Source organism: Gigantopelta aegis, chromosome 7, assembly GCF_016097555.1.
Source record: "Gigantopelta aegis isolate Gae_Host chromosome 7, Gae_host_genome, whole genome shotgun sequence".
Lineage (NCBI taxonomy): Eukaryota > Metazoa > Mollusca > Gastropoda > Neomphalida > Peltospiridae > Gigantopelta > Gigantopelta aegis.
In genome coordinates, this window is record NC_054705.1 from 9,630,690 (window position 1) to 9,650,733 (window position 20,044).

The following is a 20,044-nucleotide window of genomic DNA, read 5'->3' on the forward strand; positions in this document are numbered from 1 at the left end:
ACACCCAAACTTCACCTCTATCGACACCCAAAACCACCAACCACACACACACTTCACCTCTATCGACACCCAAACACCAACCACACCCACATTTCACCTCTATCGACACCCAAACACAACCCACACTTCACCTCTATCGACACCCAAACACCACCCACACCCACACGTCACCTCTATCGACACCCAAACACCACCCACACCCACACTTCACCTCTATCGACACCCAAACACAAACCACACCCAAACTTCACCTCTATCGACACCCAAACACCAACCACACACACACTTCACCTCTATCGACATCCAAACACCAACCACACCCACACTTCACCTCTATTCACAGCAACACCACAATGAATCACAGGCGGGTGTCCAAATATTAAAAACAGTAACAAACATTGGTAGATATCTTCTTTATTGACAGATAAGATTACAATTATTTATTTATTTCTACACTGCAGCTTTCACTTATATAAATAACTATAATCCAAACATGACTTGTCAATACAAAGATAATGTGTAATAATTATAATAGTTGAATATATACAACTACAGATTATGCATTTATAAAGAGAGTCAACGCATGTTTTATAACATATGATTAATATACACAACTACAAATTATGTATAAATATAGACAACACAAGTTGTATATGACTATGTATGACAAACATTCAAATACTGATAATATCTTAATAAAAGATAGTCGATACAAAAGATGTCCTAGTATGGTCCAAAGTTAAAGTAAATTTTGCACATTGATTTATTAATCATCAGCTTTTGGATGTCAATTTTTTTTTTCCATTACCCACCTACAAAATGACATGTATCTACTAAGTGCACGATTCGATGGCATTTCCTACCTAACTATCCCACTATTAGCAGAAAGTGATCTTGTGCATGCATTTCCCCACAGATATGACAGCACATACCATATACTTTGATATACCAGTCGTGAGGCCCTAGATGGGAGTGGGAAAACGATCAAAGAATGGGTTAACTTAGGTGATTCGATTCTACGTCTGCTAAGCTACATCCCACCCTCTATCATGGATGCCGACCCACATAAATACCACTGTGTGTAAGTCGAGAAATAGGCGCATTGTGTATTTAATGTTAGAGATGAATATTCATTAAACTGTCAGCGTCTAGAGCGATCTGTACGTGAGGGGTTAGAGCGCCTGTCTGCGTATAACCCCAGACAAAAAGAAGAGCAGACAACCCTGGAGGTAAGTATCGTAGTAATTCCGTAACCTCAATCAAGAGTAGTCGACCCAGGTGTTTAGTCTCTCGCACCGATTCAGTTACCACATCTCCCCCTTACCCTCTCCACACTGAAGACCTCAATGAGACACCCCCTAAATAATCTGACATATTAATAAAATAGTAATTAATTAATTTTGGTATAATCGTTCTATGGACGGTCTAAGATCGATCCTCGACAGTGGGCCCATTGGGCTATTTCTCATTCCATCCAGTGCACCACGACTGATATATCAAAGGCCGTGTTATGTGCTATATTGTATGTGAGATGGTGCACATAAAAGATCCCTTGGACTATATGTCAAAATGACCAAATGTTTGACAACCAATACCCGATGATTAATAAATCAATGTGCTCTTGTGGTGTCGTTAAACAGCAACAACATTAAATTAAATTAATCCAAGGGCAGTTTACTCTCTGCCACTGAAACAGTTATCACAACCAAGGGCAGATAACCCAGGAGTTTACTCTCTGGCACTGAAACAGTTATCACATTCAAGGGCAGATAACCCAGGAGTTTACTCTCTTGCACTGAAACAGTTATCACAACCAAGGTCAGACGACTCCGGAGTTTACTTTCTGGCACTGAAGCAGTTATCACAATCAAGGACAGATAACCCAGGAGTTTACTCTCTGACACTAAAACACTTATCAAAATCAAGGGCAGATAACCCAGGAGTTTACTCTCTGGCACAGAAACAGTTATCACAATCAAGGGCAGATACCCAAGGGTTTACTCCCTGGCGCTAAAACAGTTATCATAACCAAGGGCAGATAACCCAGGAGTTTACTCTCTGGCACTGAAACAATTATGACAACCAAGGACAGATAACCAAGGAGTATACTCTCTTGCACTGAAACAGTTATGACAAATAAGGACAGATAACCCAGGAGTTTACTCTCTGGCACTGAAACAGTTATTACGATCAAGGGCAGATAAACCAGGAGTTTACTCTCTGGCACTGAAACAGTTATCACAGTCAAGGACAGATAACCCAGGAGTTTACTGTCTGACACTGAAACACTTATCATAATCAAGGGCAGATAGCCCAGTAGTTTACTCTCTGACTCTGAATCAGTTATCACAATCAAGGGCAGATAACCCAGGAGTTTACACTATTTTACTAATTCACCCTGTTAAAGGGGATTGAATACATGCACTCCAATACGTTATATCAGCACTATAGTAGAACATTGAATGGTCGTTCTATACATGCACTCCAATACGTTACATCATCGCTATAATAGGACATTGAATGGTCGTTCTATACATACACTCCAATACGCTATATCAGAACTATAGTAGAACACTGAAGGGTTGTTCTATACATGCACTCCAATACGTCATATCAGCGCTATAGTAGAACATTGAATGGTCGTGCTATACATGCACTCTAATACGTTATATCAGTGCTATAGTAGAACATTGAATGGTCGTGCTATATATGCACTCCAGTACGTCATATCAGCACAATAGTAGAATATTGAATGGTCGTTCTATACATACACTCCAATACGTTATATCAGCATTATAGTAGTAGATACGTTCACCATCAGTAACTTTACATTATCATCTTTCCCATCACACAACTTTGTTTGACACCCAGTAGCCGATGTGAATGTTTGTGCTGGGGTGTCGTTAAACATTCATTCATTCATTACTTACCATCATCATCATCATCATCATTAACATGATCCACAATATCATCATTATCATCATTAACTGTTACATCAAACATAGAAGAACACAAAAGTATAAAACAAAGATAATCCAGACGAATGAATGTTGAGCAATCCCATCATGGAAACACGTGCAGACAACCTCGCCTACCCTACCACCAAAGATAATAAACAAAGGAAACCAAATCAAAATATAAAAGGCACGTACACACACACACACACACACACAGAGAGACACTACACACACACACAGAGAGAGAGAGAGAGATAGAGAGAGAGAGAGAGAGAGAGAGAGAGAGAGAGAGAGAGAGAGAGAGAGAGAGAGAGAGAGAGAGAGAGAGAGAGAGAGAGAGAGAGAGAGGAGGAGAGAGAGACCCCTACAAAAACAAGCAAAACACACAAGAAAGAGACACAAGAAAAAGAAAGAAAAAAAGAAACAAAGATGCCGGCAAGCTTTCTGACTTCCGCAGATCCACGCCTGCTGTGACGTCTGCTATCTTTAACCTTTATATAATCGTCAAAACAAATCTGCAATTAACTAATCAGAAACACGAGTGTTTTCATTAGGACGATTTCGTGTTTCTCTAGTTATAAAAATAGCATTACACATACATATTTTATATACACATAACATTAATGTTACAAGAAAAACAAGTACTTTAATTTCCGAAGACTGTACTGACTCATGTTATATTTTCAGTTAATTTTAATTATGATAAAATTTGCTTCTTTTCAGTTTATCAATATTTTCGTGCTTATATCCAACTAAGGTTCAAGCACGCTGTCCTTTGCACACACCTCAGCTATCTGGTTAGTAATTAGTTGTTAGTGGTTAGTAAGAGAGAAGAGGGTATAGTGGTCTTACCCATTGGGTCATTAAAACTCACTCTATGTGTGAGCCGGTACCTGGCTGCAAACCCTGTACCTACCATCCTTAACCACGATACCACAGAAGCCAGTAAATTTAATTCAGTTGTAAAGCTGACGTTTGATTAACTGAGGGAGATAATCAGGGCTGAACTAAACTGGAGAGTAACATCAGCGAGGCCGGATCCACGGACAGATCCGTGACGGATGATACTCTCAGTTTGACGTCGAAATATGTATGAATGTACACACCAAACACGGGCATCAGCGGCTGTGATGTGTAGATGTTTGGTATGGAGTGAACCAGTGACTTGGTGTTGAGGTTCACCACGTGGAGAATGGAGTTCTGTGTGTCAAGAAGTAACCCCAGTGTGATGTTCAGACTCGTGTTTGGTTTAAGTCTAGCTATGGGGATGTCACACAGATACGGTCCACGTGATGCAGCCTTTAGACACATACTGTTGTGAGTGGCACAGCTGTGAACACCAACACACCACGCGTGTTTGTTCTTTGCAATCTGTATCTCATCATCGCAATGTCCTTCTACACAGACACCAACTTGTGCTGCCACTTTATTTGTGTCAGCTTTTTCCAGCATCGTACAATCTACATTCGTCTGCCAATACCAGCACCCAAGTCCTGATATAGGAATTCTGTCTGTAACTCCGCTAAATATCTGTAGACTGTCTGGAGGATTAAATGGAAGTGTGGGTGAATGTGTGTTGACCAGCAGACCGCTCTCTATAATATCGCACAATTTCCTGTTTCTCCTCTTGCGATCAAATTCAATGTTCGGTACTGCAAAAAGAAAACATATTAAATGAAATACATATTTTAAAAGTAAAATTAGAAAAAAAGAAGGAATTCTAAACTGATGTCATCACTATATATTTTGTGAAAATGTAGTCTACAATTTATTACCCATATTACATTGCTGCAAAAACGCTAAACATTTAGTCTTTATGTAATACATATGTTCACCAGCGTATAATAAACATGATAAATCAAATATTTTTGTTTGTTTGTTTGTTTGTTTCTGTTTGTTTTGTTGTTTTTTTAGTGGGTTTTTTTTTTTTTTTTTTTTTTTTTTTTTTTGTTTGTTTGTTGTTGTTTTTTGTTGAATACTCAACAGTTTTAAAATTAACATAAAATCATTTTTCATATTGTAGGGCCAGTGAATTTTGATTGTGAAAACAATAGCTTGATGTTATACTTCTGTAGTTGGTTAGTTAATTTATTAATCATTATTGACAATGAAGCAAATCGCTGGGTAAAGCCCTTAACGTTATGTAATGAACAGTCGAATTTATTTTAATTCGTTCGTGAGAGGAGTGAAGGCTTGTATCGCAATTTGCTGTTGTTCTAAGTTATTTACATCTATACTCAATAACCGTTTAAATATATTTATTGAAGAAAATAATATCATGAGTGAAGTCCAGGCTGCTTTTCGTAAAGGCTACTCCACAACAGACCACATATTCACCTTACATAATTTGATAGATATCTTGAAAAAAAGAAAAAAGAAGTTGTACTGCGCGTTTGTTGATTTTCAGAAAGCTTTCGACATGGTTTCACGAACTAATCTATGGCAAAAGTTATTATATAATAATATAAACGGCAAATTCTTTAGAATCATACACCAGATTTAAGGCCTTAAATCACTTATATATGTAAACAACCAACACTCCGGGCTATTTCCATGCAACAACGGTATTCGGCAAGGCAAAAATTTATCACCTGTTTTATTTTCTTTATATTTAAATGATTTAGAAGACTACTTATTCAATCATGGATGTGAAGGGCTTTCCCCTATCCCAGATAATCCCGAAAACCCAATTGACGTTGGTCTTCAACTTATCTGTCTGCTATATGCTGATGATACAGCCCTCTTAGCAACAACTGCATCTGACCTACAGCATACGTTAAACACCTTTTATGAATATTGCAAGACATGGAAACTTAAAATTAATATCACTAAAACGAAGGTAATTATTTTTAACGGTACAGCTAAAGACTACTGACATATTTTCAAGATAGGAAACACTGCTTTAGAAAACATTAAAGAGTATAAATATCTAGGAATTACATTTACTAATAAAAATAACTTCCGAATTACAAAGATGAGACTTAAACAACAAGCTACCAAAGCAATGTATTTTGTACTTGCAAAAGCCAAAGAACATTTTCTGTCAATCGACTGTAAACTTAAAATGTTCGACTCGATGATCCTTCCAGTTTTACTACATGGGTGCGAAATTTGGGGACATGAGAAAACTGGTATCTTAAACGCTGTCCAAATACATTTTTTTCAGACATATTTTACCAGTAAAAACATCGACACCACTATTTATGTTATATGGAGAGCTGGGGAGAATGTCTATCGAGCTAACTATATACAGACGAATGGTCTGTTATTGGGCACGAATTGTATCGGGGAAACAATCTAAACTATCTTTCTTATTATATAGAGCAATGTTATTAGACCATCTTAGCAATAATACCAATTATAACTGGATCACTACAGTAAAAAATATCCTGAATAATTTAGGAATGAGCGATGTCTGGCTTTCCCAATCGTTTGTATCAGTTAAGGTCCTCTCTCAACAAATAAAAAAATAGACAATATGACCAATATTTACAAAAATGGAGTAACGAAATAGAACTCTCATCGAAAGGCACTACATACAGATATTACAAAGAACACCTCAGTCTAGAAAAAAAATCAGATTATCTAATCACTATTTGCCAATTGAAACTGGACGCTGGAATAACATACCTAAGAAAGACAGGCTATGTAACCTATGTGATGAAATAGACATTGGTGACGAATACCATTATATTTTCGTCTGTAAATATTTTCATGACTCCAGGGTCCAGTTTCTACATCCTTATTATTATACACGACCAAATACTTTCAAATTCAAACAACTCATGAACAGTAAACGAATCAGTGTATTAAAGAATTTATCAAAATTAATAAATGTTATTACTAATATCTTTAAACGCTCCCAATGCACCCAAACTAACAGTATTTAAGGATTGTACTGTTTATACTGGAAAATAACTTATTTACTGCATATATTGTCAACCACCATGTGTATATTGTGAAGTGAATGTGTGTACATATATACAGTTATATTGTAAATCCCAAATTCTTCATGTGTATATATATATATATATATATATATATATATATATATATATATATATATATATATATATATATATATATATATATATATATGTTCCTTTATATTATGTAGCCCTCCTATAAATTCTGTTCTGTACATATACACGCGACTTCGTGTTTGGATACAAAATATGACCCTTAACAGGTACCAACTTATGAATATAACGGAGGAATAAAACAGCAATTTCAACATTTAGTTGCCGAAATATTTCATCCTAGTATTTAATATGTTTTTATCTATATACTGCTCTCTAGGCCTATCTTACTATGGAATCATCTACAAAATGTATGTTCTGTAATGAAATTCACCTAAAAGATATTATTGATTAAATACGTGCATTTTCGTTACTCAACCAACATATTACGTATGAAACAATCGAATTACGACGCACCTACCAAGATAAGTCTTGTATCGAGACCCACTCGTATCACTACACACCGAAATAAAACTTAAAAATTATACCAAATATATTCTCTTTCCTTTTGTTTTCTTTTTCTCCATTATTAATATAACGGCGTGGCGTTTTCTACGTAACGTTTGTAGCGGATGTCCGAAAACAGAGGGTCGAAGGAAGGATATATATATATATATATATATATATATATATATATATATATATATATATATATATATATTTAACGACGCACTTAACACGTCTTAATTACGGTCAAAATTATGTGTCCTGATAAAAAAAAACAAAAAAAAACAACAAAAAAACAACAACAACAACACATTATTGTAAGTATTAATTGATAGCCTATAATTTTCTACTGACACGTTCAAAAGGACCCCCTCCTGTTTAAAGTAATATGAAACTTGTCCATATTAAGTAAATACTTATGTGTCCCGAGTCTGATTTCAGGCCAAGTCAGAGACCGAACGCGGGATTGACGTACCCGAACCTTTCATGGGATATGGGCACGTTAACAGAGTTCTCTCCCTTTTACTACCGCAAAGGGGTCAGTATTCTACGTATAAAAGTGACCGGATGTCGGTATAAGGGGTTGGGGTCAGAATAACACGATAGTCCGGCACCATAAATAACGTGTCGGTGGAATGGGAAAAACACAATTAAACTGAACACATTTAATCGTTTTGTTTACCTCAACCACACAGCATTCACACTGATGTCAAATATAAAACTAACAATTAATATTAAGCTGTCTGTCATAGACACATAAACAAATACACATTATAACATGACAAGCACGAAGAACGGTATTGTCCCTTTAATGACAACCCGTAGGCATATTTCACAGACAGCCAGTCCAGACAGCTGAGGTGTGTGCCCAGGACAATCGTAATTGAATATTACCATACTACACACGAATGAATGAATATTTCAAAATCTGGTTTCCATAAAATATGTGACAAACGCAGACTGACGTAGATGCGCTGTGACAGATGTGCAAAGTTGAACAAGTTTCAAATCCCCCGATCTGTCGCCCATTGGACGCAGAACGTCTGCATCTGTGCTCCCAACAAATTTGTCTTTGGTCTGCCTCTGGACTAAACGACACCCCCCCCCCCCCTCACAATCTTGGGTACGGGCCTGTATTACAAGTTTTAACTTCTGCTCTACCGGCATCGGTGGTGAAGTGGTTAAGCCACCGGACACTGATAGGGACTTGGTTCGAGTCCCGGTACATGCTCCCACCCAGAGCGAATTTTAACGAATGAGTGGGTAGGTGTAAGGCCACTACATCGACTTCTTTCCACCTACCAACTGACCAATAACCACTGTCCTAGACAGTCCAGGTAAGTGAGATGTGTTCCTAGGACAGCGTGCTTGAACATTACTCGAATATAAGCAGCGTAAATAAGTATAAGCAATCTCCCACTGTTTGGTATCCAATATTTGATGATCGTGACACTTTGTCTACAATCAGCGAGAAAACCAGCTATTGTAGAGTAATTCAAAATCATGTTATTGCACCATCAGGGTTTAACATAATTATCATTATTGCACCATCAGGGATTAACATAATTATCATTATTGCACCATCAGGGATTAACATAATTATCATTATTGCACCATCAGGGATTAACATAATTATAGAACTGATAACAATATACAGCTTAGCCACTAACTGTTAGAAAACAAAACTTGTATGATTTCACTTAGCTTTCTTTTTACTCCAAAAATCATTCTAAGAAAATAAATCATTACACAAAACCGAATTACCATGAAAAAAGTATAAACTAAATTGTGTTATGTTTTTATGGTTGACGCTACCTAGAAATTAGTGTCCTCATTCTGTTAAGAAAATGCCACACTATTTGTAGAGCCTGTACAAAATGAAGCCACAAAGTGAAGTAGAATGTCTTTTATACAAGTATTTGACACCAAACGAAATAAGCAACTTCGTTAATATGTTGTAGTGGAAGGACCTAACACACACACACACACACACACACACACACGCACACACACTCTCTCTCTCTCTCTCTCTCTCTCTCTCTCTCTCTCTCTCTCTCTCTCTCTCTCTCTCTCTCTCTCTCTCAAAATCTGTGTGGTCCTTAACCATATGTCTGACGCCATACAACCGTAAATAAAATGTGTTGAGTACGTCGTTAAATAAGACATTTCTTTCTGTCTCTGTCTCTCGCTTAAGATGTTTATGTCATACGATCAAATTGTCATAAAATGCTCAGTTGTTTTCCTAGTCTTAATTGCCGGGCATATCAAAAGCTGTGGTATGCACTGCCATGTGTATGAGAAAGTGTGTATACCTGTATTAGATTCCTTGCTGCTAATGGGAAACACTATGGTGGGTTTTCTCTCAAGACTATGTGTTAGAATGATCAAATGTTTGACACCCAGTAATCAAGGATCAACTGAACAGTGCTCTCTAGTGGAGTCGATAGACAGAATAACTGTCACAGTGCTCTCTCGTGGAGACGATAGACAAACTGACTGTCACAGTGCTCTCTCGTGGAGACGATAGACAAAATAACTGTCACAGTGCTCTCTCGTGGAGCCGATAGACAAAATAACTGTCACAGTGCTCTCTCGTGGAGACGATAGACAAAATGACTGTCACAGTGCTCTCTCGTGGAGTCGATAGACAAAATAACTGTCACAGTGCTCTCTCGTGGAGTCGATAGACAGAATAACTATCAACGAATATTAAACTACTTACAACATATTTCTCTGTATTCTTCTGACCGACCATCAACGCCTATAAGTAGTTTTCTAACCAGATCTTCATCTAAAAAAAATAAACAAAGCAATTTATTAAAAAAGTATACATCGTCATAATATCTAACCCATACTAGAATTCCTCACTGGAAAACGAAAATCATTGTTATCATTTACACTGACACAAACACAGATGTTATCTTTGTTGTAAACATCTATAAAATAAAGATAAAATATATCATATATAATATTAATATATTTTGTTATTTATATATATTTTGTTATTTAGTTATTTATTCAGTTATTTTCTTAAACACAGTGGAGAAACAACGCATACAAACGAACGCAATAATACATCTACATGTATGCAATTAACAACGAATTATATTTATTCATCAGATAGCTAATAATTACACACCAGTCATCTGCTCTCCTTAAAAGTAACACGTAGTTAAACAATATTCACCATGGTGCTTGACGTCAAGTCTGTCATCAAATACGTGGTAGCCATTGATACTCATGGACGTTTTTTGACGACCCGAGATATCAGATTTGTACTGGAGACCACCAGCAATAGCAGTAGAAGTCTTCAAGCTTCCTTCCACATTCTGACTGATTTCTACAGGAGATGGGATGGCGACTTCCATCTCTGTTTTATGGTCATGATGTCTATTTTTCTTTGGAAGAAAAGTAACAGTGATGACATCAGATTCATGTTCCGTCTTGGCTTTAGAATGTTCAATACACGGTCTGAACTGTGACGTGTCGCACAAGAAGATGGTTTCAGTTATTGGTTCACACACGATCTCGGGTTTCTGAATTAGTTTATCAATCTGTTCAAAAATCGTCAGATTCACGTTAATTTTCTTTATCTCCAGTTCAGGTAGTTCCGGCGTTTTCACCAGATTTTTCGTTTCGTTTTCAAGAACCTGGCATATTTCAATGAATTCCACTTGTCGAGCGAACTGCAAAGCCTGTTGGCAATGCAGACTATGCTCGGCCTTCACACCTTCAGACTGTGCAATCAATTCAATCTGCTCGCTCCTCTGATCTTTTTTTTGGGCTGCCTTTGAAATAACATCTTCTTTTAGCTGTGTTGCTATTTCCTTAACTTTGGCAATGATTTTGTTACTTGATTCATCAATATCGCTCAAAAGATTCTGTTCTGTCGCAGCAAGTGTTTGGACATCTCCTGTTAATCTTTCTGAATATATTCTGAGTTTTTCTTCTGATGTCTGTAAATCTTTCAAACCAGTTCTGATTAATTCTGTTTTCTCATTATAAACATCTTTCAGATTACAAATCTCGTGGTCTCTATGGGAAACAAGGGCACAGTTTGGACACACGGCAGTTGAGCAATCCTTGCAGAAAATCTCCAACTTGAAATTCTCGTGATTTGTACACATCTCCTTCTGTTGGAAATACTCATCTTGAGCCATATTCACCAGTTCTGTTATGAGAACCGTCTTGTGGTGTTTTGATATTGTGAATTTGTTGTGGTATGATGTACATGCGTCACACATGTACTCCTGGCAGTCAATACAGCGAGACGTTGCTGTGGAATCATTGGGGCAGTCGTGACAGTTTATCTCGCCTCTTCTGTTTTTCAACACAATATATTCAACTAAATTACTGAGTACCTTGTTTTGTTGAAATGTCGCCTCGATAGAATTCTGAACAGGCCACATCCGTCGACAGTTCGGACACGTCACTCCTTGTTGTGAGTTTTCCCAGAGAGAAATGAGACACTGACAACAAAACGAGTGGTGACACGGGAGAATGCGCGGACATTTCTCTCCATCGTTGAAATAATCCAGGCAAATCTCACAGGTCACGAACTCGTCTCTTATTTCGAGAATTGGGACAAATGAGCTCTCAGCCATCATGGAACGAATCTTTCAACACCCAGCTTCAACTTTGTGTTTGTGATTGCAAGTCATCCCAACATTTGTTAATTGATTCCAACTTTTCAGTCAAAACCTAAAATATTAAGAAGAAATATTCAACAACTAATGTTTTCATATATTTATATATGAATCAATATTAAGGAGAACATAATAACCACACTGACACATACGCACGCGCACACACATACGCGCACACACAGTGACACACACGGACACGCACATGCACACATACACACCATGACACCCATACATACACAATCGCACACATACACAAGGACACGCAATTCTGAAATTTGAATAATAAAACAGCTATCCGCGATCAAGACTCATCAGGGTTCATACACTTCCAATATTTTATATTTCCAGAACTTTTAAGCCCTATTTTGGATCCATTTTCAGGACGTTTTTTTTACCTTTATCCATGACTCTGAATATATTACCTGGAAAGGAATGTTTGTTTAACGACACTCCAGTACATTGTGTATTCAGTGGTTGGTATGTCTCACAGATAAGCTACACCTAATCTAGATATATCACTTGTATACTCAAGTTGTAAAATACATAAATGCAACATTGCGGTGTGCAGGTTTTTGTTTACGGTGTGTGTTCGGGTTTGAATGCGTGTATGTCTTAATTGTGGACTCTGCAGCAAAACACTTCATAGCCATAATACATATCTAACCAAATTGTGGATATATTTACCGCATTACTTTGGTTTTGATCAAAATTCAGTTATATAGACTGGGAATAAGCTTGCACCAAAGTCGAGGCAATAAACATTGTGCCCAAAACATGTCTGGCCAAAGCAAGCAAGCACACATTGAGTATAAACTAGCTAACCACAAAACATTTTACCTCAAAACCACCGAAGTTTTAAATTGCAATTAGATTGAAATAACAGTCCATGATTTTCCATTATGCGTGTGAACTCTGCTCATGTATCTCTGAGCGAATAGGCATTTGGCAAAATAGTGGTTGATTACACGAATCTCTATCTAGCGCCTCGCCTATAGGAGGATAGCCACTCTTTACTAAATCAAATCTAGTACAAGGCAGAGGTCAATGGGATAAATGACATATACTCATGAATCACTGTCAAAACAATAATGATATCAGGTGTTCGCGAAAGAGGGGCATATCCTGCCCCACCAGTGGCACTCGAAATTCCTTCCACCACAGCTGCCAGGTCAAGAGTGTTATAAACGAGAGACCTGCTAAACGAGATGCCCGCTGCTAAACGAGACACCTGCTCAACGAGACACCAGCTCAATGAGATACCTGCTCAACGGGGTACCTGCTCAACGAGGTACCAGCTCAACGAGATACCTGCTAAACGAGATGCCCGCTCAACGAAACACCCGTTCAACGTGATATCTACTCAACGAGGTACCCGCTCAACGATATACCCGCTCAACGAGGTACCAGCTCAACGAGCTACCTGCTCAACGAGATACCAGCTCAACGAGATACCTGCTCAACGAGATACATGTACCTGCTAATCGAGATAACTGCTAAACAAGATAACTGCTAAACGAGATACCTGCTAAGCGAGATACCTGCTAAACGAGATACTTACTTTCCATCGATCTTATTGGAGTATACGTCAGAATATTGTAGACTGTTAACAAGACACTAATATCAGAGTTCAATCCAAGAATATACTCAATTAATAAATACGTCGATTTATTAGTATAATGAATATATTCGAATTTGGTTCCCTTGGATACAACTACACTGATACCAAACAAAGCATAACATCAAATTTTAATACTGTGCTGTTTATACCGACGAGTAACGGGACATGGAAATCGTTGCTCAGCTAAGCTTGTACCGCAACCGCCAATGTTTACTGCACACATGTTTAATAATCTATAATTCGGAATACAGATATATTCTACATATAATAACAACGTTAAAACATAATAGTAGTAGTAGTAGTAGTAGTAGTAGTAGTAGTAGATAGTAGTAGTAGTAGTAGTAGTAGTAGTAGTAGTAGTAGTAGTAGTAGTAGTAACAGTACTTTATATATATTCTACATATAATAACAAAGCTAAAAATATAATAATAATAATAATAACAATAGTAGTAGTAGTAATAGTCGTGGTGGTAGTGGTAGTAGTAGTAGTAGTAGTAGTAGTGGTGGTGGTGGTGGTGGTGGTGGTGGTGGTGGTAGTAGTAGTAGTAGTAGTAGTAGTAGTAGTAGTAGTAGTAGTAGTAGTAGTAGTAGTAGTAGTAGTAGTAGTACTTTATCTACATTGTTATTACATGCCTGTTTTAACACTATGACATTGAAACAAACGAAACATACAAGTAAAAAATATAAATTATTTTAGAATAGGTTACATTATTTCCAGTAGTACATTCATGGTGAGCGATACACTTTAACTTTACACCTGTACAATAACAATTATACCACACGTCTTGGTGGTTAGAAAAGTAGAACCTGCACACAATAAATATAACTGTCTACCAATTTACTGTCTAGTTAGTTACTAATAGTCCGTTCAGTTTCAGTTTATTCTGATTACACTCTAGCTATTCTCTGAAATACTTTGTTTTCTTCTGATAATAGATAGCGACAACCCACAATGTGCATACTACGTGGAAATCAGTGTGCCTTATTATCTAACGCTATTCACAACACTGACAAAGATACACGTATTGTGGTGCGAGTGTTATAATAGATAAATAGAAAGAAAGAAATGTTTTATTGAACGACGCGCTCAACACATTTTATTTACGGTTATATGGCGTCAGACATATTGTTAAGGACCACACATATAGTGAGAGGAAACCCGCTGTCGCCACTACATGGGCTACTCTTTCCGATTAGCAGCAAGGGATCTTTTATTTGCGCTTTCCACAGGCAGGATAGCACAAACCATGACCTTTGTTGAACCAGTTATGGATCACTGGTCGGTGCAAGTGCTTTACACCTACCCACTGAGCCTTGCCGAGCACTCACTCGGGATCGGTATCTGGATTAAAAAACCCATGCCTCGACTGGGATCCGAACCCAGTACCTACTAGCCTGTAGACCGATGGCCTAACCACGACGCAACAGAGGCCGGTAAATTTCTATAATTATATATAAACTACTACATACAATTCTGGTATTTTAAGACGTTCTCTTTTTTTATTAAAATAGTTATATTCCTTGTTGTTTTCATCCTTTCATTCTTTAAAGTTTTACTTCACATACAACACAAACTGACCTGCATTATACTTAGTGGATCACGTTATTGATATACATATATATAAATATATACTATACAGTATTGTGGGCGATTAACATTTCTCAAATTCCGTTTGAAATATCAACGAGTTTGCTGTGATGTAAGGCTTTTCTAACTTATCTTGTGGTGCGAGTGATATAATAGATAGCGACAACCCACAACGTACATACTGCGTGGAAATCAGTGTGTCTTATTATCTAGCGCTATTCACAACAGATACACGTATTGTGGTGCGAGTGTCATAATAGATTACGTGGAAATCAGTGTGTTTTATCTAGCGCTATTCACAACACTTACTCAGTTACACATACAAGTCAGCCTGGGACATTCGAGCAACCTGTCCTGGCGTCGCTACGTGACAACATACGTCACAATACTCCCTTGTATCATTTTCGAAAGAAGATCGTTATATGCTATTGATTTGTTTACTCCTGGGAGATGTACTGTTAGAAGGCGTCGCAAATCATCATAAACATACTAATTATAATAATGTATTACGGCAGAAAATACATAACTAAATATTCATTATTTCAGTGTTTTATTTATATAAATGAATGCATTAATTTCTATAATTTTAGTGTATGTTTAATTTGCACGCTAGTAAAGCTATATTGCTTGTATGACAGCGAGAGTATTACAACACAGTGTATGTTACCTGAGGTCCATAGTCTGTCATCTAGCGCCATTGAAAACATTGACCCAGATAGCAAACCTGACCTGACGTGACTATCTACGACAGGGGCGTGTCTAGCCTAACGGTTCTGTTGAACCAAATCAATTCACGTTGCATACAATGTTAATATTTTGTAAAGAACTTGATTGAAGTAGCATACCAGCGCCACGACAGTACATCTTTACACATTTTGACACATCATAGTTTAACCTACCTGCAAGTAAGCGGGGTCTCACCTAACATTTAACTGAAAAACTAATCGTAGCAGAAATGTGTGGTACCCCATACTGGTATACTTCATAACAGCTGTACACTAAATAAAATATAAAATACTAGACGAGCTTGCCTGTGATCTTATTTTTGTGTAATGGGTGAACTGTTCACGAGTTTCATAAAAATGATATGACATGCAAGCTAGTTTAGTATTTTGTTTATTACAAACCAGCTACAAACAAGTCGCAACGCTGAAGTAAGCAAATATCGAGACCTAATACACGTTATTTGTCTACGCATTAGGTCAGCAAGTGATCTACATCACGCTCACGTTACGTCAATATTACACTAGTTAGATGCTGAGTTATTGTTATGACATGAGCAATATCTTACACTGGTGTGTAATAAATAAAGAATAATACATGAGGGGCCGTTGGATACCATTTATCTCACAACGAGTTGTTTTGAAATGTAACTAACGAGCGAAAGCGAGTTTGATACATTTTTAAACGAGTTGTGAGATAAAATTATGGTATCTAACGGACACAAGTGTATTATTATATTTCTTACATATCCTCAAAAAAACAGGTTTTAAGCAAATTTTAACATATTTTTCGACTAAAAGTCATTTACAGCCGTTGCACTTACGCATCACAGACACATGATTGTCAGGTTAACTGTACGTCAGTGTAATCGATTTCCACCATGTTGTTTTTCATTGGATGTAAGGCACTGGTGACCTGGTCATCACCTAATAGCAGCCAGTCGTATGTCTTAAATTGTTAACACACGTACGCGTGTGTTATCAAAAATAACGCAAGGCCTTCACTCCAACGGGTGTGTAAGAAAATGCAATAGCCTACTTTAACAATACTGTCTTGACCAGCTAGACTGAAAGACACGCTTTAAACTAATTGGACACTTAGTTCATGAAAACGTCACGAATCCTCCATAACTGACAATTATTAGAACGTACGGCTCTCATTTTACATTCGTTTCAAGTTATTTCCATGCTTATATCCAATTAAGGTTGAAGCAAGCTGTCCTGGGTACACACCTCAGCTATCTGTTCGTGGTTAATGAGACAGAAGTACGTGTAGTGACCTTACACCTATCCACTGAGTGGGAGCCAGTACCGGGATACGAACGCAGTACCTACCAGCCTTACGTCCGATGGTTTAACTACGACACCACCGAAACCGGTTACCCCGTCGGTGGATCCATTGGGCTATTTCTCGTTCCAGCCAGTGCTCCACAACTGGTCGTGGTATCCTGTCTGTGGGATGGTGCATATAAAAGAAACCTTGCCGCTAATCTGTGGGTTAGTTGTTAGTTGGTTAGTGAGAGAGAAAGGGTGTAGTGGTCTTACACCTACCCATTGAGCCCTTAAAGACTCGCTCTGGGTTGGAGCCGGTACCGGGCTGCGAAGCCTGTACCTACCAGCCTGTAGTCCGATGGCTTAACCACTGCGCCACCGAGGCCGGTAGTTTAAATACACCTCTAGAGCACATTGGTTATTAATCATCGGCTATTGTGTTATCGTCACTGTAGAAAGTGTTAACCACTGCGCCACCGAGGCCGGTGCTCACCTGCAGCTAACGTCACTATCTAGGTTGTATTGTAACAATGAATGAATGAATGAATGAATGAATGAATGAATGAATGAATGTTTAACGACACCCCAGCACGAAAAATACATCGGCTATTGGGTGTCAAACTATGGTAATGCAAATAAATAAAGTGATGATCAACATCAATATAAAAATTCAAGGTTTAAACAAAAACAGTGTAAAGAACTGTGCAAAAATACAAATACAAATATCACAGACTTTTACGGACACCGAATTTTACTCTAAACTTCAATTTGTGCTGTATTGGCCATTCTCAAAGAGAATGTTACACCCCTGCACCACGGTGAGGTTACAGCACGCGCAGGGGTATTGTAACAAAGAAGCGGGTTCTATTTCAAAGTACAAGGTGCGCAGTCAAATATTTCCGGAGTAAAAACAGCCGTGGTTGTGGTTGGTAGTAATATGTGACATTGATTGTTTGTGCAAATGCTATTATCCATTGCCAATAAATAAATACACTTTTATCTGTTATACAGTTAGTTGTTGTGCAGTACACACCAGAGGTTGAAAATAATGAAGGGTACCCCAAAATATGGAACTGCTAATTTCAGCAAAAATGACGGTTGCTAATAAAAATATTAATTAAATCTCTTAAATAATAGATTATATGTGAGGTGCCACACTTTGTATTGGTGTACTGTCTGGGTGTGTTCATACGCGTAATGCTTCTTAAATCAATTTTATGAGTAAACGTTATCATTATCGGCAATAGGAATTGATTTGGTTGATTAGAACCTCTACGACAGGGGCGTACATAGCCTAGCGGTTGTATTGAACCAAATCAATTCCTGGTGCAGATGAAGCTAACATTTTGTAATACAATTGATTGAAGTAGCGTCCTAATGCTGTAAGATTTCTGTCTGAATTAAGAATAGACAAACATACAATGCATGGCATTTTAAGGCAATATATTATCAATAAATACCAACATATCATGTAAACACATATTTGTATTACAGCAACACTGAAATTAGGCAGGGTAGTAATACTTCGATGTGTATCTATTTTGAAATGTTCCTTACACAATACTTTGAGGTGTAGCTATTTTAAAATGTTCCTTACATAATACTTTGAGGTGTGTCTATTTTAAAATGAGAGGTTTTCAATAATGAAATATGCAAATTAGTTTATATACGCGAAAAATATTCCCTAGATACATACCCGTAGCCAATGGGGGTGGTGGTGGTGGTGGTGGTGGGGGGGGGGGGGGGGATCGGGCCTACCGGTGGCTTTTTTTTTTTCAATATGCCCCCGGAGCCCCCTAAGCAACTCGGGCGCCTCGCTCCCCGTGTGAGACACTTCGTTCCTCACCATAAGCCTAAACGACCCTCCCTCTCACAATCCTGGCTACGGGCCCGAGATATCAACGATCGAGGCCGATTAAGGCCTTCACCGCACCCCCACACTGTATATGCATCGTTATTACAGACCTGCATTACACTATCACATTGAAATAAACCAAATACAAATATAACATAGAAATGGTTTAAAAACAAGTTACCTTATTTCCAGTGGTACGTCCATGACGAGTGATGTGTGTCAACTTCACACCTGTACAATAACCATGATACCACACGTCTTCATGGTTGAAATAAGTAAAACTTCCACACAATAATAAAAACAGTCTGTCAAGTTTACTCTCTGCTAAAGTAGTAATAGTAGTCCTTTTAGTGTCTCTCTTTTCTCCGAAATACTTTTTATTCTGCTTATAACGTCCATCGTCTGTTCTCGGAAACATTCCCTATATGGACAGTCATACCTCTGTTTCACTACTTTATTAATATTGCACCGCAGTTCATTAGGTCGGGACATTATGTAAATTGCTAATTTTTTTTTTTACATAAACCACTACATAAAATGTTGTTATTTTAAAACGTTCACTTTATTCAAATAAAACTATATGTATATATGTTTTCATTCCGTCTTTGTAACGTGTATTGTGTTGGATGTGATACAATACATGAATCACAACCTACATATCACGTGGTAGTCGGTGTATCGTACCTAGCGCTATTCAATACACTGACCCAGACACGAAATTTACCTGACGACTAACGTGACCAAGGCATGCGTGAAATATGTCCTTGCATAGTTTACTCAACTAGGTCTTTACACTGTTGATTTATTTACACCCGTCGACGGACTGTTAGAAGGTACTGCATATTAAATTACACATACGAAATATACAGATTAAGTAGTAGAAGTAGTTACTTTGTAAAACATAGTTTATTCCGATTACA

The 20,044-nt window shown here is 37.6% G+C and overlaps 2 protein-coding genes across 2 annotated transcripts in view; both read right to left on the reverse strand.

Moving 5' to 3' along the window:
* The window catches only part of LOC121377864, a 15,220-nt gene extending 12,924 nt beyond the window's left edge, over positions 1 to 2,296 (reverse strand). The window contains exon 1 of the mRNA XM_041505963.1: positions 2,189 to 2,296. Coding sequence (XP_041361897.1) covers positions 2,189 to 2,296 — 108 coding nt within the window. The remainder of the gene's footprint in view (positions 1 to 2,188) is intronic.
* On the reverse strand, positions 1,542 to 19,568 carry LOC121378148. The gene is made up of 4 exons (XM_041506250.1): positions 19,306 to 19,568; positions 10,611 to 12,124; positions 10,146 to 10,214; positions 1,542 to 4,609 (listed from the first exon to the last, which is right to left on the reverse strand). The coding sequence occupies exons 2-4, from the start codon at positions 12,028 to 12,030 to the stop codon at positions 3,954 to 3,956; spliced, it is 2,145 nt and encodes a 714-aa protein (XP_041362184.1). The 5' UTR covers positions 12,031 to 12,124; positions 19,306 to 19,568; the 3' UTR covers positions 1,542 to 3,953.
* Between the last annotated feature and the right edge of the window lie 476 nt (positions 19,569 to 20,044).